Source organism: Crocodylus siamensis, chromosome 5, assembly GCF_052110815.1.
Source record: "Crocodylus siamensis isolate JL-2025a chromosome 5, ASM5211081v1, whole genome shotgun sequence".
Classification (NCBI taxonomy): Eukaryota; Metazoa; Chordata; order Crocodylia; family Crocodylidae; genus Crocodylus; species Crocodylus siamensis.
Window position 1 is genome coordinate 17,919,688 of NC_143399.1, and position 24,221 is coordinate 17,943,908.

A 24,221-nucleotide genomic window follows, 5' to 3' on the forward strand; every position below is an offset into this window, starting at 1 on the left:
GTTAAAATGCACAGGCCACTAACAATAGGACAAAGCACTGGATCTGAGGATCTAGGCTTAGAGGGCATGTTTGCACCTAAATGTGACACTTTTCTCTTTAAAAGAAAAAAGAAAAAAAAAGAGGTAACGGTTGGCAGATGTGTCACATTTTCAAGATTACAGATCAGTAACTATGGAGCAGGAGTAAACTGCATATGGATTTGACCTTTTCTTGTGTGTAAAATGAAGGTTTGGCAAAAACCAAGGGTGCTCAATGCGATAGTAGATATGTCAACCATTTACGTGATAGCTAGCACATTGATGCCAGGGCTCTGCACTGCTGTATACATTTGAAATGAGTGATTCTCAGCCAGGGTGCCATAGCAGCCTGGGGTGCCTTGAAATCCTTTCAAGGGTGTCACACAATGCTAGCACTGTTCTGTTGATAAACATGGTTCACAAGATAAATCCACTTAGATTTCAAATAGAAATAGATGTGGTCTTCTTGAGTTCTTTGCAACAAAAAAACCCCTGTTCTATTATTTTTCTATAGACAGATTTTAAGAAAAGAGTGAAAACTAAGAGCTAGCATTTTCCAAGAAGTGCCTTCAGTCTATCAGGGGTGCCTTTAGTCTAAAAAGGTTGAGAACCACTGGCTTAAATAGAATAAGATCTACTACATTTCTGGAATTATGGGGAATTGCCGCCATGTTCCTAAGCTGTTATTCGACCAGGGAATGCACAGCCCAACCTAGTGGTTAGGACGTGGTTAAGGGCAGTGGATCAGAAGCAGTAGCTCAGTCTGGAACAAGCCAAGGGTCTGAAAACAGAGATCAGGAGCAAGGCAGCACCCATACTCAGAACTGTGAGAGTTCAACATGATGTGGTCAGCAGACATGGGTGTGTTTAAACAGGAGATCTCAGCCTTATCTACCCCAACTGACCTAGGTGAAGCTGGCTGTTATTGCTTAACCCAGAGACATAACAGGTTGCTTCTGTGCCCTGGGCAGCGACAGCTGCTACCACTAGTTTTGCAGCCCTCTAAGCATGGGTGGATCCAGGAATTTGAAGGAGGGGGACTATTTGATGTCCTCAAGGATCGTGGTGACAACCACTTGAGCTGTGGGCTGCCGTCGGATGGTGGCCGATGGTCAAAGTCCCCTGGACCCCCTTGCGGGAGCCCAGCGGGGGGCGGATCCAGCCTGGCCCCCAGCTGCTGCTGTGTCGGGTGACCAGCACCGTGACAACATCAACTTAGACGATAATGGACGGGGTATCTTCTGCTTGGTGTCTAGCCCTCACTGTTCTTTATGGTTTAAAGTCTAAAAACATAAAAGGTTAAAAGCTTAAAACCACAGGATGTGGCCACCACTGGGTCAGGCAACCAGCACCTTAAAAACACCAATAAATTAAGGAGGACAACTAAAGAGAAAACAGGGCATGCACGTGCAGGGCCATAGGGCCAAAACAAGTGCTCCCCGGGGGGACACCGAGCAGAGCACCCCAGACAGCGCCCACCTGCTCGCAAACTTGGACAGCTCACAGCGGCTACTGCCCAGTGGTACTCTGCCCAGAGATGCACGCGAAGGACACCAAGAAAAAACACCCTGAGGTCACTGGGAGCCTTCCCGGCCAGGGCCTCCTTCCTGGATAGCCAGATGACAAGCTTGGCCAGAGCCAGGAGGAGGTTGACCTTGGTGGGGCGATGGATGGGGTGTGCATAAACTACAGGTGAGGGGAGACGTGCAGCCAGAACTTGAGGAGCACGTTGTGAAGGAGGAGGTGCAGGGGCTGCAGTCTGGCGCAGTCGATGACCAGGTGCGCCAGAGTCTCCCGCTCACAGCAAAATGGGCACTGGTTGGAGACCGGTTCAAAGTGGGCCAGTCACATGCCTGTCGCGATGGCCCCATGAAGGAGCTGCCAGCCTAGGTCCCCGGCAGCTCTGGGGATCAAGTCAGAGTACAGGCTCTGCCACTGGGACCCGTCAGCCTCGCCCTCGCCAAAGGTGAAGTAGTCCTGCCAGGCGGTGTCCTGGCGGGCCACAAGGGCGATATGACGGATCGTCCGGCAGACGAACGTGTATAGCTGACGTTGGCGGGCCGTAGAAAAGCGGACTGGGCTAGTGCCCCCCAGCTTAGATAGTGCAAGAGATGCCACCAGTGCCTCTTTCCCCTTCCCCCCATGTGTACAAAGCAGACCACAGCAGCACTGGCCAGGGACTTTTTGGAGTCCCTGAAGCAGGTAGAGTCCTTCCTGCAGAGCTCAACACCGCCTCTCCTCCAGTGCAGGTATCCCCTCCCTCTTTCACACTCTCTAGCAGGGGTTGCCTCAGGGTAGAAGAAGTGGGGACCTGCCCACAGCCCCTGCTGTCTGGGTCTGCCCTAGGAGCAGGGAAGCTCCCAGAGTTTCTCCTGCCCTGCTCCAGCCAGGATCATGGGGAAGCAGCAGTCTGGGCTTCCCATCTTGGCTGGGGACAGTGGCAGTGATGGGGGGCCGTAAGGGACACCCAGGGGGCAGGTAGGGAGCAGAAATGCTTGGAAACCTGCTGCTGCTGCTGCCTCCAGCTTCCCTGGAGACAGGGGAAGCCCCAAAACCACTTGTGCAGCCAGGGACTGTGAGGAGCAGCTGCACAGGGTGCTGGGTCTCTGCTTTCCCCGACTGGCCCGAGGGATCCAGCTGATGGAAGCAGCTGTGCTGAGGGTCAGGCAGGGCTGGGGCTGGGCAGTCCTCTCCCTTCCAGGCACTCCTGCTCCCTGCCAAGCCCTTGGCACAGCTGGAGCCCCCAGGCCCACAAGGGAGATGTGGTGGAGAGAGAGGAAAAAGAGACCTAGTGCCCTGTGAAGCTCCTGGCTGGAGCGGGGCAGGAGCAGACCCATGCTTCCTCCACCCTTGGTCAGCTGCATACAGCAGCAGGTGGGTCCTCCCTACTTCCCCTGCTCTCCTCACACAACAGGGCACTCAGGCATCCATGGCTTCAGGGAAACAGGTCCTCCAGAAGGTGCCCTTCTTGTCTAGGTGCCACTCCACTGCACCCTCTGGATCCACCCTTGCCTCTAAGTCAGCACCCCAGGCTGGTGCCCTGCTGGCCTATTTCCGGTTACGCTCTTGAGTTAACTGAGTGCAATGGGCCTGAAATTAAAGGCTGATCACTTTATGGGGGGGAAGGGGCAACACACCACAGCCAGAATAATGGGTGGGAGCAACCAATGAGAAAACGGAGAGAAGAGCAAGGGAGATCCAGAGCAAGTGCAGTGGTGCTGATGCACCCCCCTCCCCTTTCATACCCATCCCTAGAAGCAGCAGCTAGAGATTTTTTTTAAGTCCCAAGAAAGGTAAGAATCCTGTCCCCCCTCCCCTCAGCACATCCTCCCTCCCCCTCCCTCCTCAGCCCCACGTCCCCCCATTCCCCCGCTCCTGCCAGCCATGGTCCCACTGTCTTTGGCTAATCTGGGAGCAGGGTAGGGGGACAGTGGCTCCCAAGTCCCTCTTGCCCCACTGCAGCTGGAGTCAAGAGGAGCAGGTTGGGTTTCTTTCTCGGCCCATCTCCCCAGGTGTTCCCTGTGAGCAGGGGAGTAGGAGAAACCAGCTGTGACAACTGGACCGCTGAGCCTGCCTGCTGCAGCACTGGAGCTCCTCCTCCTACAACCCTCCCCAGCCCCCACCCGGGGAACAGGCAGGGAGGAGGACCCCAACCACTGCCATTGCTGCTGCTGCAGCTGTCCTTGGCTAGAGAGAGGCAGGAGTGGCCCTGGAGTCCTGCCTCCCCTCCCTGCTCCTGGATCAACCAGGGGCAGTGGGGACAGTGGCAGTGGCAGTGGCAGGTGGAGAAGGAGACAGGAGAGGAGGGGAGAGGATGGGCTGCTGAGGATGGAGGGGAAGGGATGGGGGGGCTGAGAGCAAGGGGGACAGTATTCTTACCTTTTTGGGGACTTAAAAAAGCCCCTGCTGCTGCTCTAGGGGTGAGGTCGGCCTGCCCTGGTGGGGGGTGTGGAGCCAGGAGTGGGGATGCAGCCAACCCTGCAGCACTGGTCGCTTCTCCCACACCCACCTTCACCAAATCCTGGATCCATCCGTAGAGAGGAGTGTAGTTGAAGGGTTAGGAAAGCACTTTGGAGCTTTGCCCAGAGGACCAGAAATCCTGGTTGAATTTCCTCCTCCTGATGTCATAAATGGCTTGTTTAGGCGATGCAGGTGGCATTGACTGGGAGATCTTGTACCTTGCAGGTCCTCAGGTAGATAGGTAAAATGTGAAGGAAAAATACAGCCATAACCTCACCAAGAGGCTCTAGGAAAGCTGGAAAATGAACTGTAACCGCTAAAGAAGGGGCAGGTTTTGGTCAACTGCAAGAACTAGGCCATACACATACCCATTCTCATAGTTCTATCTGGGAGCTGCCAACTGATGTCCTTGGCAGGCCACAGGGCCACAGTGGAGTAGAGAATGGCTTCTACCATGTTTCTTTGTTCTCCATAGGGGGTAGGAAGCCCAGAGGTGAGGATTAAGAGAGAGGAAATGAATGGCGGGGGGGGACGACACAAGTGTTTACAGATACTTGTGAGGTATAGTTTGTAGCCAAACCTTCTGGATGCCGCTCAAGTAGTTCATTAGTTATAGCTGGTAGGGAACGGAGGTCAACAATGAACTCTAGGTGAGGTCTGAGGTGAGCAGGGAGCACTCACACAGGGCTCACTTAAAATAAGGGTATCATGAGGAGCACACCACGAGCACGGATAGCCTCGTGTGCTGAGCAAGCACTGTAGGGCCCATTCGGTCCCTCCCACCACAGTCCATGAGGTTTCTGATCTTGGTGAGACCAGCCAGGACCATCTCCAGGCACGCCAAGGGAAAAGCCAGAGTTTGTGATAAAAGGGCTAGATTATGCCCTTATTTGCTTAAATCACCATTTATCACTGATCCTAAGGTACAGGAATATATAACATTATTCATTCTTTACTCCACGGCCTTATCCCCAGGTGTGCAACCAATAGTTTCACTGATTTCACCCGTAAAGTAGGAGGTAACATGAATTGGTGCGACTGATCGGGCGCCATGCACTAAAATGCACTTGTGCTCAGTTATGTGTATCAAAAGCCCTGCCCATTCGGTGACAGAATAAGCAATAGATTGGGGTTTTGACTTGCATAGAAGGAAGATAAGGAGAGTGTCTATCTTTGGCCCCTGAGCCTAATTAAACCAAACTATTATTTTTCAAAAGACTAGAGGGCAGGTGCCCAGTCAATGTAAACTACGTTGGCTCCACAGAAGTCATTGCAGAGTTACACTCCCTGAGGAACTGGTCTTCTCTCCCTCTGACGCTCCCTGTCACAAAAAATGCTGGTTTAAAACAAGAACTTGGTGCTACCTAAAGAAAGTGTTGAGGGGAAACTATTTTATGAAACTTATTTCTGTTTAAAACGTTGCAAGTATAAAACAGCATTACACTATCACAGTGTGGTGAATGTTTCCTGTGGTTACAGTACTCTGAGGAGGTTAACACTACCACTGAGATTAGCCTTTAAATTTATCAAGAGAAAGGAAGGCTTTGAAAGGTTTAATAATGGAGAAAGTTTGTGAGTGGGTAAGACAATAAATAATGAAACTACACCAGTCCCCAGGCCCAAGCCACATTTGATTTCTCTCTCCTTGGGATCCTGTGAGATACCATTCTGGTCTCACTTGGGTTTCAGACAGCAGCAGCAAGCTTTCAAAGAGTAGGAAGATCAAGAGACTACAGCCTCACAGGCCAAGAGTCCTCCTTTCAGCTTTATTTGCAAACACCCCCTTGATCAGCTTTATCCTCCTGGGGCCAACTGGCCTTCTCTTCATCCCTTGCATGTTTAGTGGGGGTCTTGGGCAACAGCTAGTCTCCAACCAAATCCTGTTTTTAGAGTATTTGGGGAACAATGCTAAATGTGCCAATGCTTCCATAAAGGTTCTTCTGGAGTAGGACTGCATTTACCAATTAAACTAAAGTTTTGAAGATCTGAAGGGACTCACTCCCTCCAGGTCATTAACAGCCACCTCTGCATATTCACATTGTTACATAAGTTAGTGTTTCTCAACTGGTGGGACGCGTCCCACTGGTGGGATGCAAAGGCCGTCTAGGTGGGATGCGGAGAAACAGCGGGCTCACCACCGGCACTTCTGGGTTCACCACCAGCACTTCTGCCACTGTGTGTCGCCAGCACTTCTGGGCTTGCTTGTTGACTGGCTGCCGGGGGATGCCCCCCACTCATTGTTAGTTATGGTGGGACCAGGATTTTGGGGACCAATGGTTGGTAGGACGTAAGGTGGAAAAGGCTGAGAATTGCTGACACAGGTGATACGTGCACTGCTTGTTGCACTGGGTTACAAAGACCCCTGTCAGTTCACAGACTTCATGTTGTCTCATGATTTCATAGTTTCCCACTTTAAGGGGAGAACATGAGAGCTACAGGAGAGCTCCTGGGGAGATCTCCAAGTGCTACAGAGCAGAAGGGAGATCTCCTAAAGGATTTCCCTTAACACTGTCTAGTGGAGCATGGCCTAAGGAGAACCGTTTTCCTTCATGTGGGTAACTTTCTTCAGAATGCCTCATAGTACATCAAATTTGAGGTGATCCCTTCAAACTTGTCAGTTAGAGGAAATATTCCCATTTCCCTTGCTACAAATCTTGTTCAAGTGGAGCATCCCTTGTAAAAATGTTTGCCTTCTAATGAATGCAGATATCCTTGCTTAAGAGGAGTGAAAGTATGGTAGCCCATAGTTGGAACAGCAGCTGCCAGAGGATGTGACACCCAGGATGGGGCACTTTTACTTCCCTCACACATTGCATTTCACTTGCCTAAAGCCCAATTATTTCTGGTCTTGCAGACTGAAATGTACTTCTCCCTGGAGTAGAACAAAGTTGCCTGTTGCTATATAGAAGTTACTGTTTTATACTGACCCAAATGACAGGACCTGATGTAATAGGGAATACTGTGAACTCGCTTTTCTAGGATGTCTACCATCTCACAGCTGAATTCTGAAAAGGGCAATTATATCTCTCACTCTCTTTATGAGCAACCAAGAGCTAGTTTAGGCACACAACATTGGATGTGGGCCCGCATTTTAATTTCTTGGTCAGAATGTAGTCTCAGTCATTAGGGGACCTAATCAGACATTCCCTTAATCTGCTCCATGTCATTAAAGCAGGGGGAGAGCATTCAATAATGAACGAGGAGGTAAGAATTGTAACAGTTTGGGACAAAACAAGGGAAATGCTAAGTTTTAGGAGCATTTCTGTTGATTTCACACACAAATGATCTGGAAAGAGAAGAGGTGAGATGTGATAAAAGTTTGATGGTGCTTAAAAGATGGAGTATTTCAAAGGATTATTACATTATAGATTGTATTTATATCAGAAAATATTTTTCCTAACAATTGAATTAAGTGCACTTACGAAACCGTAAATGCTGAAATAGATCCTTGCTGGATTGTTTTGATAGATAGTTGACAAATACGTATTTACACATAATGTAATTTAAAGTGGTTGCTGAGGATGGTTATTGTTGCTTTGGGAGGAAGGTGGCTACATTTTTAATAATATTAAAATAAATCCTTCCAAAAGGCTCAGGGGAAAAACATGAGACTGTTTCTTTAAGGGGTGCTGGGTTTTCCCATGGACTGACTCAGATTCAAAGATTGTTGTCAAGCTGGAAACTATAAGCGTGGTTTTTTTAGTGATAATATAGGTCAAGGTTTTGCTGACAGCTTCTGCCATGTGCACTGTGCACATTAATTGGAAGAGGAAATTCTGTTAGGCAGCAGTGAGCTATGAAATCAAGGAACTATCTACAAAAATGAAAGGGGTATCCTAATCATTGGCAAGGTAAAGAATCACCAGTTTGGCTAATCTTTGATATCATTACTAGAACAAATAACTTTGTTTACAACAAGATCATGTTTTACTGCTTTCTTGTCTATGCTTTCCGTAAACAGTGCACTGCATATGCTTGTAAAGTAGGGTCAATTAATTTATATTTATTGATAACATATACTATTTTATATAATATACAGTTAATTTTTATGTATGTACTTGCTCTAAGTTGTAATTCAATTATGATATACTCAAAGGTTTTAGTAGCTAAACTACTAAAGAGATTAGACCAGATACTTAGATAGGGTCATGTTCAAATTCTCAAGTTTGGAAGTGGTGCCTACAATTTGGAATAAAAATGGGAATAGTGAATCCCCCAGTCATTTGTTATTTCAAATCTAAATGTTGTATCTAAATGTTACAGTTGAAGTCAAGCAAGACTTTCTTTAAAAAGAGCTGTTCATAGAGATCGTTTTCATAGTATTTGTTTGTTTTAACTTGCACAAAGTTAACAGGTTGGCAGGACCTTCAGATTCTCTTACCAAATCTGATAATAAGGAAGAGCTTGAAATCTCACTAAGGTAGCTATCATCATCCAAAAAGTGGAGAAGAGCTTCCAGCAGGCTGTGGCAGAACCCACACAAGTAGAAGAATCAGGATATTTGTTAGGTAAGGTCATCTGTATTCTAGAGCGGTGTTTTGCCACACATATCCTTCAGGGTATGAGACAAACTTCTGGAAGGGTAGACAAGAGAAAAGCATAAAAAAGAAAGAAAGAAAGAAAAACTCTACAATAACTTTTAGATTGATGAAGAAGTTTGAAAGGTGAGGAATCACAGAGGGGCCCAGCAGCATAACAAACTTAAGAAGAGGTATGTAACCCACGAATGTTTGAGACCCACTAATTTCAACTTTTAATTTTAATTTTTAGAAACATGCTCTAATATGATGTGTGTTGGTTGAAAAATTAATATTTACAAGCTTGTTCATATCTTTGACATTTAAAAAGTATGTGGAAATATCCACTTTTGATTATTTCATAACAAACTTAAGTATCTATGTAAACGAGAACTGCTAGTGCTACCATGCTTGTGAATGAGAGCCATGCTACACTTTCATCTGTAGAGCTCATGTTGGAGCTAGGATCTACTATGCTTAGCCTCATAAACAGAACTGAGCAATGTCTCCTTTCAGAAACCCAGATGTATCCCAAAGTTTCTGCTCCAAAAAATAATGCTTAGGTTCATGGGCAACTGGTGGTTCCTGAGTTGGGGGGGGGGCATTTGCCCCCCTAGCGGCCAGTCAGCAACTGGGGGGTCCCCCTGCAGCTGATCCTGTTGACTCGCAAGTGGTAGTGGCACGCTACTGGCACTTCCAGGTGAGCTCAATCGGCCATGGGGGAACCACGGGGATCACTTCTCCTGGTGCCCCACTCCCTGGCCAGCGTTCTTGGGAGGAGGGCACCAGCACTCTCACCTGCTCCCCTTCCCAGGAATGCTGGCTGTCGGGGGGTGCACCCCCATGCACCCCCTTTGTGTCACCACTGCTTAGGTTACTCCTGTGTGTGTCCTCAGATAGCCTCCAAATGGATATGCTGTCCCAGGAAAAGTTTTCAGCCCTGCACTTCAGTTTTTCTCAAGTACCCACTAAAACCAAGTATGGCTCTTCCTCTTTTCATCAACTTAAAGTATTTCAGTCTTGAGCAAAAGTGCCCTTCAGCTGTATCTTCATTAGGGACCCCTGATTACTTCTGATTTTACTTCTGGAGTTTTTATCAAACATAGATCTAAATAGGCACGTCCAGCACTGAAAAACAGGAAGTGGGTTTCTGACATTCTCTGGAGAGAGAATATATTCTGGTATTTTCTTTCTCACAAGGGGTAGCAAAGAAGGGTATAACTAGGAATAATGGGATGAATTTAAGAAGAGAAAAATTTAGACTACAAGTACAGGAGACAGCTTTCTGAACAGTAATGTTTGAGTATAAGTTAGCCTTTCAAGGGAAAGGAGAGAAACCTCATTGTTTGGACTTTTAAAACATAAGTGAATGAGGTAGCTAAGTGAAGCAAGTAATATATGGATAATAGTCCACTGACTAGGGGAAAATAGACACAATCTACAAATATGGAAAAGACTTATCGAAATAAAAAGGTTTCCATCATGCAAGGACTGGCCCGTGCGCTTACCTTCATTTAGGTGGGTCATCCTATTGAAACTTCCTACACCATTTATGATAAGGAAGATTATACACCTCTTAATGGATTATAGATACACCTCTTAAAGATTATACACCTCTTTCTTTAAAGTCTGCTCTTGAGGACAGTGCACTTTGATTCCATGACAATATCTGGAATGCCTCAACATTTGCCTCTATTCTTGTTCGATCATCTCCAAATCTGTGGCATATGGCTAGAACTCCTTAGACCTTTCACTATAAACTCTGTACCATCCATCCTGATCTTCCGCTCCTCTCCTTTCAGACTGTAGTGAGCTGTAGAATAATTGAATGTTAATTTACAGTTGAGTATTCTTAAAATATCTTCTTATAAGACATCAGTAGTCCCATAATGCTGCACGGTGTGGGGCTGTTTCCTATCAGTGTTGTTGCATGATAAAGCAAGGGGAGATCATTCAGATCTGCAGAAGAAACAGCTTATGTTTAGACAAGTGCCTTGCAAGCCTGTTTTGATTTAGGTTGACACAGCAATGGCAAGAAGTGGCTAGTGGTGTCCCTCAGGAGTTGGTGCTTGGTCCAGTGCTTTTCAACATCTTTAAGGATTTGGATGTAGGGGTGAAGAGCTCACTGGCTAAGTTCACAGACAACACCAAGTTATAGGGAAGCGTGGTAATGCTTGAAGATAGGCTATGGATACAGGTGGACCTAGACAGCTTTGCAAGTTGGGCAGATCAGAACCAGATGAAGTTCAACATCAAGAAATGTAAAGCACTCCACCTGGGATGAACAACCCCCTACACACCTACGGCTTGGCAGCGCCAGTCTGACCAGCACTACAAATGAGAAGGACCTGGGGGTAATAATACACCACAGTACGAACGTGAGCTGGCAGTGTGATACTGTAGCCAACAGGGCAAATAATACTCTGGTATGCATCAATCAATGCATCTCCAGCAAAACCAAGGAAGTGATTCTTCCACTCTACTTGGCTTTGGTGAGTCTATGGCTGGAGTATTGCGTCCAGTTCTGGGCACCACACTTTAACAAGGACGTGGTAAAACATCCAAAGAAGGGCCACCTGAATGATCAGAGATTTGCATGGCAAGCCATACGAGGAAAGGCTGAGGGATCTGGGACTCTTCAGCCTGAAAAAGAGAAGGCTGAGAGGGGACTTGGGAGCAGCTTACCATTACATCAGGGGTGTACATCAAGGGCTCATGTGAAGATGTATTAACCATTGAAGATCGTTCACAGATATGAAGACAAAGTCTATGTGCAACCCTTACAAGACTGGGACAAGCCCCAACATCCAATCCAGCCTTGTAAAAAGGTTTGTGAATTTGGGTTACATTTTGCAGGGGACAGCCACCTATACCCTGCAGCTCAGTCCCACTACACAGCAACTTCCCTTGCATGGACTTGCTAGACTCTCCATGCTTCTGAAATCTTCCATCAAGGGTCTCTGTGGGGTTGGGGGAAATAACATCCCTTTTTCTTCTCCCTTTTGCAGAAGAAGCAACCAAGCCTTTCCTTCCCTGCTGGGATACTCTCAAAGGAACACCCATTAGCCATTTCTTCTGTGCTCAGAGTAAGAAAGTGGGAGAGGAGCATGCTGCCAGCTTTGCTTTTCAGCACTCCAGAAGGACCAGAAAGCTACACATGTCTGTCATCTTAACAGGGTAGGAATCAATCTCCTCCCACTGCTACTGACAACTACAATATCATTCCACAGCCAGTAGCCATGAAAGAAGTTTCCAGTGAAATGATGAGCATCTTTCAGGCGCCCAGAATGCAAATACCCTGCTAAGAACTGGGAGAGAGCTGGCCAACCAGACAACTCCTGAGATGGGCAGCTTCTCCTTTAGATACACAGTAAAGGAACAGTAACCCAATCCAAGACCCGGGATGAATCCAGAGGCAAAGTTTTCAGGCTACTGAGCAACCTCATAACAAGTGTTCAAGATTGGGTGGGAAGGTTCTACTGGACATATTTGGAAAGGAGTAGTAGTGGACAGAGAGACAGCTTTAAAGAGCTTGTCTGGGAGTCTGGGCTCCTGCTGTTCTGAATTCCAAGTTAATCTGATGGTGCAGGCTCTACAGAATATCTTCCTCTGTAAATATAGGTTTTGACATATCCAGCTCAAGGCCAGTTCAGTTCCCATATCTGCCATGCTTGGCAGCAGCATCTGGTATGAGCTGTGCTTCCCTAAAAACGCAACGTATTTGTACACATTCCTTTTATTTTCTAAGCCAGTTCAGGTTCAAGTTCTTTCAAGTGGGGAATACCAGGGATCTACAAGGAAATGATGCCTTGGGGTGACTTCACCAAGAAAATGAACTTATTCCAAATCCATTCATGTCATGAATTCCTAAGGGGGTGCAAGTATGTAGAGATGCTCCCATCTCCAGGAATTTGATGCATTTCCAAGCAAAGCTATTGCTCCATGTGTTGGTGCTCTGATCTTTACAAGGCTCAGGGTATCAAGAGTCCCTGTAAGTTCTCATTGTGAAGCACCTGTAGCAGTGAAGTTGCAGTTATGCTTACAGCTAAGATCTAAAACAAAATGACTAGTGAATTTGGGTAAAATGCCTTGTAGAGGTCTGATTTCTTTGGAGTGCCAAGAACCTTCCTTTTGGCCCATTAAATATGTTGCAAATAGGGCTCCCAAGAACTCAAAGACCCTCAAATCCATAGGTACTTTATGTCTTAGGTCTAAGGTTTTGGGGTCTGATAGTTCCATATAACAGGTCTGGAGCATAAAGGCTATAGCTACAAGGTTTCCCTACCCATCAGAGAGGGGTATATGAAAATGACTGGACCAGAAATTCCCTTCAAAGAGCAGAACGTACCAGTCAAAAAGTACCACAGGCAATTGTTAACAAGAAAGTACCTCTCAAGTGAATCTGCTGTCCACACAGCTTCTTTCGTAGGAGAAAGTCTGTCTGAAAAACAAATTAAAGAAGGGAAAGAAAGAAATATGAGAGACACAAGGTCATAATGAGCAGGCAAATGAGCCAACTTACACACATATCTTGAATCTTGAACCAACTCATTCTCTTTTTCGCTAACTGGCAGACCCAAGACAGATGAAACAGGAGTTGTGGGTATTCATCATATACTGAAATCAGGCCATTACTGGTAGGTGCTTTTATTTTAAATATTCTACTTTGTTAGCATTCCCTTCTGTCAGACCCTACCCCAGATTCAGTCTCAAATGTTCATCCAAACCTAAACTCATATCCCTAATCGTTACCTCCACACCACACCAAGCCAAATTCATGCTTGGAGCAATGCTATCAATTTCAGTGGCACTGCAGGCATTAATTTGGTCCTCTGGCTTTTGCAGCCTCCATGGTTCAATATCCATGGCTAAAATTTTCAGCTTTGTCCAGCAGCTAAGCTGGAAAATACAGGATTTTGCCATTTCACAACAATGGAACCAAAACAGTAGCAATGAGCTCACTCCTGGGTCTGTGCCTCCAAAACCATCCTTATCAACAATGGCTCATTTCATTTGTACATTTGAGGTTTTGATATTGGCTTCTAATTTCATCAGTTTTGAACTGTACTTAGCAGTTCAAAACTTATTTCATCAGTTTTGAACTGTACTTAGCAGTCCTTGGTTGTGCAAAAAATCTAACATTTTTTTCCATTTCTCAGGGGCAATGTCTTTCCATGGTTATAGGCTATGAATCAGATCATGGTCAGATCTAAGGTGACAGTGGCTCTGCATATACTCTTCTGCTGCATTTACAGAGGTATGATCTTTCTTCTATCTCACTACTGGATGAAGAACAATGACTAATAAAAATCAATAATATGTTTCACTAATGTCAGAATGCAGAGCTCCTAAAATAAGGATATGCTAGAAGTAGTTAATATTGAACCGTTTGGGGATTTTAGAAGATATTTGAAAGTCACAAACATACATGCACAACTTATATGTTACTGCAGTCCTCTATGTTATGCAGGGTTTTAATACACTGCACCTTTCCAGGAAGAACAGATCAAATCTGATATCACTCGAAAGCTAAATTTGTCATTGCTGAGGCGGAGCTGTGATCTGATTATACAGTGTTTCTTGCACTTTAGTTTAGTACTCTTGTAGAGCTGCCTAAGATCAGATCAGATTAGATTGGGTAAATTAAAAAAAAACAGTTTTATAGGTTATTTCCCCAGAGTCACAATTAAAGCACAGGCTCAAATGTGTGCCAGCAGAAGTTTCATATCTGATTGAGTCATCCTGTCAAACAGATGACATTTTGGAGGTTCCACTTCACCATGCCCACACAGGGGATTTGGGGAAAGCACCAAATACCTGCGAGAGGGGTGACACAGCAGAAGGAAGAAGAGCATGGGTGGAGACCCTGTACTTTCCTCTGCACACACACAAAGGTGCAGGGCATGGGAAGACAGGAGGCTTTGGCTTCATTCGTCCACTGCATCAGCCTGCATGCTAGGGGATGGACAGTAGGTCAGGCATACAGCTAACAGTTACCTTTCTCCCTCCTTCCCCCATTCACTCTTCCTGAGCAAAGTGAAGCAAAATAAAACTGTGCCACTCTGAATCACAGTTGGCTTCCTTTCCTATGTTATCTACCCGCTGTCCTGTATTTGGGCATTGCAGAAAGGCCACCAGAGATCCCATCATAGCCAGTGATTCAGTTAGTTACCTGTGTTGTCAGAGATTGGGCCATATTCTGACATTCTTGCTCAGACTGAGCATCAGCAGAGAGTTCCTGTTCAGATGTGAAAGAGCATTCTCAGAGCCAGGGGATCAGACTCTGGGTCTGTACTCAGGATGATCTGGAAATCAGGGCTGCTTGTGTTCTGCAACTTCCTGGCCCCAGAAGTGCGTGTAGAATCTCCCATTAGCATGAAAGACTCCAAGGTCTGATTCTCTGTACTCACACACACAAGTTATATCCTGGCTGCAGTGAACTCAATGCTAACCTCACTTTGACTTAGTGGGGCCATGACTGTGACTATCTTTGCTTCCTGTCTGATATTGATCCCAGTGGGTTGCTGCTGCTCTGCTGTCATTAGATGTCACTTTTCAGCATGAATTATTTCACTACTGATCCTCTGGACAGAAACATATGCTCACCACAGTTTCCCAGGCTGACATGCCCTTAACAGCTACAACAATGAAGGCCCACTCTATCAAAGGTCCACCCTAAATATGTAGGGGCAGAGTAAGGATTACATTTGGTATTAACATATATAATACAAGGGATATTATCCTGACTGAATTCCTCATGTTATAATAATACCAAACTCTCACATAGCCATCTTCCTCAGTAGGTCTCAAAGCACTTTACAAAGAAATTGCATGTCTAGTCCAATAGAAACCTCAACAGGGTTAACTCAGGCCTGGAGTACCTACAGAATTTCCAATAAACCGATCCTGGCTACTGCACTTGCTGGGCACATTTGCTGAAGAATTCAGGCCTAGTCTATTATGTGTTACACTGTGGTTCAGTTTTAAACAGTAGCCTTTGTAATAACCTGCCCAGTCACAACATAATGCAAACCAACACGCATTCTTCAATTTAAACATTCAGTCAGAGCAATATTTTAATGCTTCTATATTTTTATAGGTCTTACAAACCTCCACTGCTCTGGATCCGTGTGGATAGAACCAGCTCCAGTTGTTCAGATGGGTTGGAACATCTCTATAAATTGCCATTCTACCATAAACTGTGAAAAGTCAAAGTTATACATGAGTCTAAATTATACTCACATTCTGGACAATTTTTTAAGAATAAACAGAACCACTGTGCAGCTTCAGCTTCAGGATTTTAGGAAACCAGATTCTACTACTGTTGTATGTTTTGCAAAGTGTCCCAACAGCATTGAAAAGCTGCTGGTATGCGGAACGCAATTTTCTACAGGATGTAAGTAATTTGCTATCTCTGTGGTGGTTTTTCACTATTTCTAGCTCATCTAAATGAATATGGTATAATTATAATTGCTTTCCAGAGAGCAATCATATTGTGGGGCCTGCAGGCTATTTTTAGCTTTACAGTATTAGAATGTAAGCATAATTAGAATAGATACATTAGAATTAAGCTGAATGTAGAATTAGTAAATCCTGACTTGGGGTAAGGAACTCGATCAACTGATCTCTTGAGGTCTCTTCCATCCCTATTTCTATTGTCTCTATGAATACTGAATAATTTTTAATGCCAGGCAAAATCATGCAGAATGAACTTTCATACTTTTCTGTAGATTACGCTTACTTTTTCTTTACAACACAATATTTGAAGATGTATTGGTCATTTAAAAACTATTGTAATCAACCAGCCAGTCATACCTGTAGCTAGCATGAGTGGCTGACATAACTAAAAAGATTTTTCCTGCACGTTCTGTCTACTGGCTGCAATGTACAGGTGTCTGGAAATGACACGGAAATGGTCTCCTCCTCCTTCCGTCACCATCACCTGCTAGCACATACAGAAAAGAGATAAAAGGCTCCTGGAAAACAACTCTGGGCCTCACTGTAGAGCAATATTAGTAGTAGTACTGACACAGCTCTTCCAATCAATAGATGTCACACAGCTCTATAAAAGGAGGTAGTATAATTCCTCTGTTTTATATGCAAGGAAACTAAATCATGGTGGGGTTAAGGGAAGAAGTTAGGGTTACCATTGATCCCAGGATCAAAAAAGAGGACACCTGAGGGGTGTGGAGGGCAGTGATATACCTGTGCATTGCCTCTGTCCCTCACTCCTAAGCTGCTGCCCCACAAGCCCTACCAGTTCCCCTCACTTGCAACCCACAGCCCCCTGCCCCCCCAGAAGTAGCATGCTCAAGATCAGCAACCAAATCAGTGGCAAGGTGATGGTAACAAACCTGGTAACAGGAGGTACATCCCAGTGCTTTGCTTGCTGACCCTTGCTGCCACTTCCATGTAAATAGGGACTTTCTGTTTGACCAGATAGTCACTGGGGCCCACTGGGGCCTTTTCTCTTCCAGTGCACAGAAGTGAGTGTTTCCATTTTGTGTTGCTGTGGCTATGCAGTATGACTCCCACCACATCTCAGCTGCTTCATTCCTGCACACAACGAATCCCCACAAGTCAGAACATCCTTGCTAAGAATGGGAAGAGGAGAAGGGGCAGGCAGAAAAGAGAAAGAGTTAGGATCCGGGTGCTCTGAGCAACATGCAGGTTTGGGTTTCCTCCTCAAAATTGCATGCCTTCTGCTGAAATGGCTACAGACGTTTGGACTGTATTCTGAGGCACGTTACATTTCCCTGTGTGCTTGGTGCCCTTTGCCATAACAGTCACATGAGTGCTTCTGCTGACTGGGTGGATGTAGCAAAGTAGCCATAAAGCCAGCAGTGGAGGGAAAGGACTAATACTGACACATCTGACTTGGGATTAATGGAATTTGAGAAGACTTCCCTTTCGAGTCCTTAGCTGATGTGCATTTGACAAGCCATTCCCCTGCCCTGATGCCCCTACCTTCCCTACTGCTCCATCTGCTAATTAGCCATATCTTCTTTATCGGTGGCATTATTTGTTACAAAGACTTACAAAGCTGCCCATTCATTGGTATCCAGTTCTGTTTACGTGGCTTAAATTGTTCATCGGCATTCAAAATGAAAGGAGAAAGGACACTAGATCCCCTTGGTGTCTTCCGGTTTAAGGAAGAGATTAAGAAATCTGGCCTGTCAGCTAAGGTCCCTGAACTTCACAATTCATCTAGGTAGTTGGTTTGGAAAGATCACCCTGCAAACTTTCCCAAGAGGCCAATCGCACCTTGCAGTACTTTGCTGGCCAAGGGAATTGACAAGGTTTCAAAAATGCTCTGCCTGAGCCCTGCAAACTCCACACTTGAAGGCCAAGTTCCAGCCTCTTGGAGGAGTAATTCATTAGAGTGCTTTTAAAACACAGCTGAAGTTCACTACAGGTGGGCACCATATAACATTAGAATCTGCTTACGTCCGCCTGCTCTGAAGCAGCATGTCCTCATAGATTATGTCCAAAGTTAATTAAATCTTATGCTTAGGTGACATGGGACATCAGCATTTCACATATGTAAATCCTTAGTCACTAGCTGAGTTGCCCTAAACTTATTGTACTGACATATATTTGCCTTTGATCTGTCTTTCTAGATCCACCGGACAGCCCCAGGAATTTAACCTGTGTTATCTATGAACATTCAAGCCACATGACTTGTACTTGGGACCCTGGGAAGTATACATACCTAACCACTAATTACACTCTCTTGGTGTGGAAGTAAGTACAGTCAGAACTGCTTGTCGGTATCATCTGAAAACCAAGTGCAAGCAAAACAGGATTCTCTGCATCAGGTTGGACCCTGGTGGTTGCAAAGAATGGGGAACAAGAAGTGTGAGACTTGCCAAGTTTCTTGCCAGCAAACCTCCATTGTCGCTAAGGTGCTAATGGCACAGAAAGGAAGCAAAAATAAAACTATATTAACTGAGGACAGGGTTAGGCTCTGCAAGCTTTGTAACCTGGGGAAACAGTATGACTACGTGGTCTAAACTCATGTGGTGAGAGCAAGAGCAACCACAAACCAACGTGACTGTATAAAACGTTCTAGTTCTGATGACTGGAAACAGACAGTGTCCTAGTTACATTTTCTAAAATGGTGTCTTTACAGAGCTCTTCATATGACCCAGCAGCAAGTTCTCACTTGCTTACTGCCAATTTGGCTGAGCTTAGAATTTAAACCTTTAAACTTAGGCTTTTTTGCACTAGAGTCAGTTCTCTAGCCGTTTGGGACTTGTGTTTGTAATTGAGCAATAAACAAAGCCTAAATCAAGGATAAAAATAAAAGCCAGTTCTCTGGTCAGTGGTCCTGACCTTCATTCCACTGCCTAGTTTTATACCTACATATCTCATGCTGATATCGCTCCATGGAGAAACACTGCTATAAAAGTGAAGTAAGGCAATGATGGAAAAGGGAGCCATCAATGCAGTATTATTAATTACTTGTACCACATCACATACCTCCAAAATGATATCATTCTGCCAGGGACTAAAAAGCAGATTAATCAGAGATGGTTCACTGCACCAAGGCTTCACCATCTACACAGAAAAGCCAGAGGCACAGCAGAGGAAATGTGAATGGTATTATTCATGTTACAGATGTGGCACAGAGTAATTAAGTAACTTTCCTGGAGTCACTCAGGAAGTCTGTTGCAGGGGTAACAACTGAACACAGAGCACACACCTACCACGGGTGACTTACCAGAAAAAGAAAGCAGGTTTCATGTTGATTAATCAGAACAGCGGTTTCGAAAGTGAGAATGTATCAGGGTCAGATGGGGGATGGATCCCTCAGCATGTGCCCAGTTTCTTATACTCTTTCTCTAAAGCATTTACCACTTGCCACTGTTAGACAAAGGGTCTTGGACCTTCCCCAGTATAGGATTTCTTATGTGCAAGTGAGAAGCAGAAGGTGGGGATGGAGAAGGAAGGACCTCTTCCCCACAAAACTGATAGCACTGAAATCAGTGCCTGTTTCTGTCAACAAGGGACCAAAACTCATGTATGATACTAGAACATTTCACCAGCAGGGAAAGAGGTCCTGAAATGCAGTAATCTGCTACTATGTCTTCACATAGTAAAACAGCAATGTAAAGAAATGCTGCAGCCCTGGAACAACAGAACTCTCCCTTCTTGCTTCATTCTCAGCTGTCACATCTGACCTTACTGAGCAGATGCATTAACTGACCATACCAAAATTTTCAGATGTACATTGCCCGTTCACAAAAAAGGTATTCAGTGAATGAGACATCATAGTTCTTTGCTTTTTTTAGTAAGAATTATGGATGTAGAGAGCAAAAAGAAAAACAGAAGAGTTAGGAGCAAAGCAAGTGGGTAAATAATATGAAGGAAATCTTACCACCTCAAGAGCAATTTGACAATGAAATACCTGGTAAGAAAAGCAATGGGATCCTGAGCTCTGAAATCTTCCCATTAGAACCTGATGACCAATTGTGAATTGTTTAAAAGTGTAGGAGGACACTGTCACAGGGCAGGAGAATGGGATTCTTGTCCAACTGATTTTAAATGGATTGTTAGTCTGCATGTATTGCAAGAGACAAATCTGCTCCTATGCATGGGCCTGCTTTCAGGAATTTCCCTGCTTTTGGGATTTTTCGCTTTTTAAATGATATTGCTTAAGTGATTCCAGGCCTATTCCTTTCCCACTAAAGTCTGCCCCACTGGAACTGGGTAAACTTCAGGGCACATGGCTCCATTGTAGACAGGCAGAAGAATGAAGCATAGCAAGAGGGAGAACGGGACATAGGTTACATGAGAATTCCTCAAACTAGTGATTTGCCTGCAGTAAACCTTATGCAGTTTCTCACTTTTACAAGGAAACTAGTTTTGCTTCAAAACTTAGGCTAAATTTGTTGAATTTTTTTCAAAAACGGAATCTAATTTGATATTCCTAATGAAATGCAGAAATGCAGCATTGTGAATATTTCATCTATTTCTAAAGCTAGAAATTTTCTTATCAGTACAAAGCAAGAGCATACCCATTATTTACCAGATATTTATATATGGACAACAGTGTATGAAAGCTGTTGAAATTCACTAGGTATTTTACACCTTTTCTATCCACAGCCCTCAAATCACTGTTTCTTTTTGTGTCATTCCCTTAGTATCCTTCATGCTCACCCCAGAATCTCTGCTTTGAACTTCATTGCAAACACTATAGAATTAATATTGTGAAGTTATTTGCGCTGAATAGTGCCACAGAAACTGTTTAACATTCTGTGAGCTGAAATCTGATTATTTCAGAGTTCAAGTACATATATTAAAATGCAGTCATTTATATGTTTTCATTGAAAAATTCATGAACTGCATTCTCCCCAGAGCTGATGAATCAGAATCTTGACAGTCACCTTGCTGGGGTTGTTTGACCCCAGTACTCTTTTCTGCCATGGCAGGGGGTTAGACTTGATGATCTGCTCAGGTCCCTTCCGACCCTACTAACTATGAAACCAGGAAACTAGGAAACTTAATTACTGAAGCTATTTCTGTTCATAAATTTATTTTTACAAACAGAAAGGATAAAAAGGCGGTTTTTTAAAAATGATACCTTAGGTTCTGGAGAACACCACAAAGCACAGAAAACAACGCTGGAGCCAAGTTTGGGTAAACTGCTTTGGGAATAACTGCAGGACAATCTTGACCTGTGTCTAAGTACCGTACAGCCATCCTCATGGTGGTATTTTCACTAAATACATGGTGAGCTTCAGATACCAGCTATCGTTGAACTATTTCATACTGTGACCTGTCATAAGCCTAAAGCTATTTCAATCACAGGCTAAAATTTAGAAATATGAATGACAAGATTTAATTTTTATTCCATAGCTACTGATGAATAATATATAGCTTGTGATGACATATTGGCTCCTTCGAAGTTAATGGCAAAACTCCTATGCTGCTTTTTCACCCCTGCTGCTTTTTTTCCTTTCCTAGTATACAGACATGTGAGAAGAAGGCATTTTCTTCGAAAGGAAATTTCACCATTCCATTGAACAAACTGCAAGGAGAAAAACAGTACTCCATTAGGGTCCAAGCCAAAAATGACCTGGGCACAGCATATTCACCTGATCTAATAGTTGACCTTGAGGATCTAGGTATGGTATGGTAATTCAACAGTGACTTTGGAAGCAGATTTTGTAATCATTTTCAGATTGTAATACACGGGGTGGGGAGAAAACCCTAACCAAATTGATACAATCTAGAGCTAGGTGTAGATGTTCTACTGAAGATTGCTGAGTACGTCCCCGCATTCAGGGGTATGTGACTGCGATGACAAAAATATCAGTGGCACAAATTTGTGCCACTGCTTTTTCCTGCTGCCCATGCCCCTGCACGTGGGGTTAGTACAGGGCAAATTGCCCCAGGTGGGATACCTGTGCTGGCCCCAGTGACCTTGCCTGCAGTTCTAGGGGTCTCCCAGGACAGCTGCAGCAGTGATCCAGCCACTCCTAGTAGTGTATGCTGCTGCCGTGTGCACTGCGCTGCTTTTGGCAGCAGTTATTTTTTTGACACTGGGATCTCTTGGTGTCAAATTTTGGCACCATCTTGCAAATCTGCAGTGCAGCATGCAGGTGTACATGCACGGTGTGTGGTTTTTGACACCTCAAACGGTGCCACTAACCGTACTTGTGCATTTGTCAGGATGCACCCTATAAATGGCTGGGAAATGGCTGTTGATGTATTTCTGGTACAGTTTCTTATAGTCATGTCTTAGTTATTCTCAAGTAGGCATAAAACATTTTCCATCAAAACCCCAGTCCTCTTGAATGCTCAGCTGAGGTCTCAATATCCTTGTACTGGAAATTATGTTCTTTTCTCAGTCTTTTGTGACATGTTGGACTTGAGTGGGCAGGAGAATGGCATGTCAGGTGCTCACTGGTGGGTAGAGTGCTTTGATCTTCAGCATCAGCAGTCTCACAAATCTAGTGATTTGTTAGGAGAATTCATGCATGGCAACAAACAGAGCCCTTCCTGTCAAGTATTTTACACAGGCAACTTGCAGTGTATACTAATAAAAGTGTAAAACTGATTAACAGTACGTTATCTTTAATGGACAGTAGTGTGCAATGATCACTAAGCTGACAGTGCTTTTTAAACAGACCGTGATGTATTGTTGTGAGGAGAAAGCAGCTGCACTATTTAATAAAATATATTAAAAATGATGTTAGTGGTACCTAACAGTAATGTGTTCGTGACGTTTGCTTCTCAGGCCTGCTTCAGAATAATTTTACTCTTCTCTTCTTTTATCTCTAGTGATACCTGCAACACCTGTTATCACCTTTGTGGAAACTACAAACACTTCAGCTCCAAGAACTATAATCCACTGGAGGAAGCAAACACTGGTCAACAATGTTTACTGTGAAGAGAGATACAGAGCAACAACAAATCTAATGTGGCAGGTAAGGCAATCCTTTCTCACCTACAGAACATGGAGCTGTTCCTGCTCCTATTGACATCAGCAGCAAAACTGCCCCTCACTTTAATAGGAGAGGGATTGGGCCCTGTGAGAAAAGAGTGGATTGTCGATCTGTGGTTCTCAATCTGTTTGGCCTCAAGGCACCCCTCATTGGCCTCGAGGCACCCCTCCATAACTTTTGTGAATGGAGTGGCACTCAATTTCAAAACCGAATTTGTATATTATAGTGTTTACCTCCTTCCAGAGAAGCCAGGCAGTGGAGATGTGTTGGCCAGGAAGAGACATGCACGAGCCTGCCTTTATCTGCTTCTTGCCTCACATCTCACAGCACCCTACAAAGGATCTGTCAGCACCCCTGTGTGCCGCAGCACCCTGGTTGAGAATCGTACATCTAAAGTCTCTGGAGTTTTTGTTGCAGCCACTTGCCCTGTATTGGAGTAAGAGGAGGTGAATGTTTATGAGCTGCAGGGGCATTTGGGGTTTATTTTAAATGCTAATCCCAGACTGAAGTGTTCTTTTCACCCGTGCAACAAGTACAGAGCTGGTAGCATGACACAAACTACACTGGAGGGCATTAAACCTAACCTGGAGAAACTATGTCTAAAGAGGACTCTAGGCTTCTCTACTGGGGCTGCATACAGAAGTCTAGGCATAATGTCAGAGAGGCTCTCTAACTATGTTTTTTTACACAAAGCGCCCTGAGTTAGCGCACCATTGAACCCAACAGGTGTTATCGTGTTGGGTGGGAGGGGGCTTGGAGCTTGCCAGCAGCTTCCCAGGAGGCTGCCAGATGTCAGACTGGCCCTCTCCCCAGCCCCCTCCCCTCCCCAGCAGCTGGCAACTGTAAGCAGCACTGCAGGGAGGGTCGGAGACCCCTCCGCCACATGCCCCCCCCCAACTACCCTTGTGGGGGTCTTGGGGTGAGCCAGCCTAGGCCCACACTGTGGGCCTTCCCCTCCATCCCCCACATGAGTGTCTTGACAGAGACAACTGTAGCTGCCACACATGGAGCTGGGGCAGAGGGTCAAATGGGCCCCCCCGCACCTTGTGGTCTAACTGTTGCAAAAATGCTGCGGTTCGTTTCTCGGGAGGCGAAGAACTCTCAGACACACACTATTAGCAACACAAAAGGTATATTTGCAAATAGGGTTGGAGTGGAAACAAAGGACCACTCCGCCCGCTGAGGAAAACTCTCAGCTGGCTTTTATCCCTCTTCTCCTGGGCACGTGTGCAGAAACAGGAACTCTTACAACTTATTTCCGGTTCATACAAAC

General features: G+C 44.9%; 1 protein-coding gene across 1 annotated transcript in view; it reads left to right on the top strand.

The window, feature by feature from the left end:
• Positions 1-13,617: 13,617 nt before the first annotated feature.
• Positions 13,618-24,221, top strand: part of IL23R (interleukin 23 receptor) — a 42,905-nt gene continuing 32,301 nt past the window's right edge. The window contains exons 1-5 of the mRNA XM_090048598.1: positions 13,618-13,752; positions 15,595-15,891; positions 18,116-18,239; positions 21,465-21,625; positions 22,785-22,930. Of these exons, the coding sequence (XP_089904724.1) occupies positions 13,683-13,752; positions 15,595-15,891; positions 18,116-18,239; positions 21,465-21,625; positions 22,785-22,930 (798 nt within the window). The 5' untranslated portion in view covers positions 13,618-13,682. The remainder of the gene's footprint in view (positions 13,753-15,594; positions 15,892-18,115; positions 18,240-21,464; positions 21,626-22,784; positions 22,931-24,221) is intronic.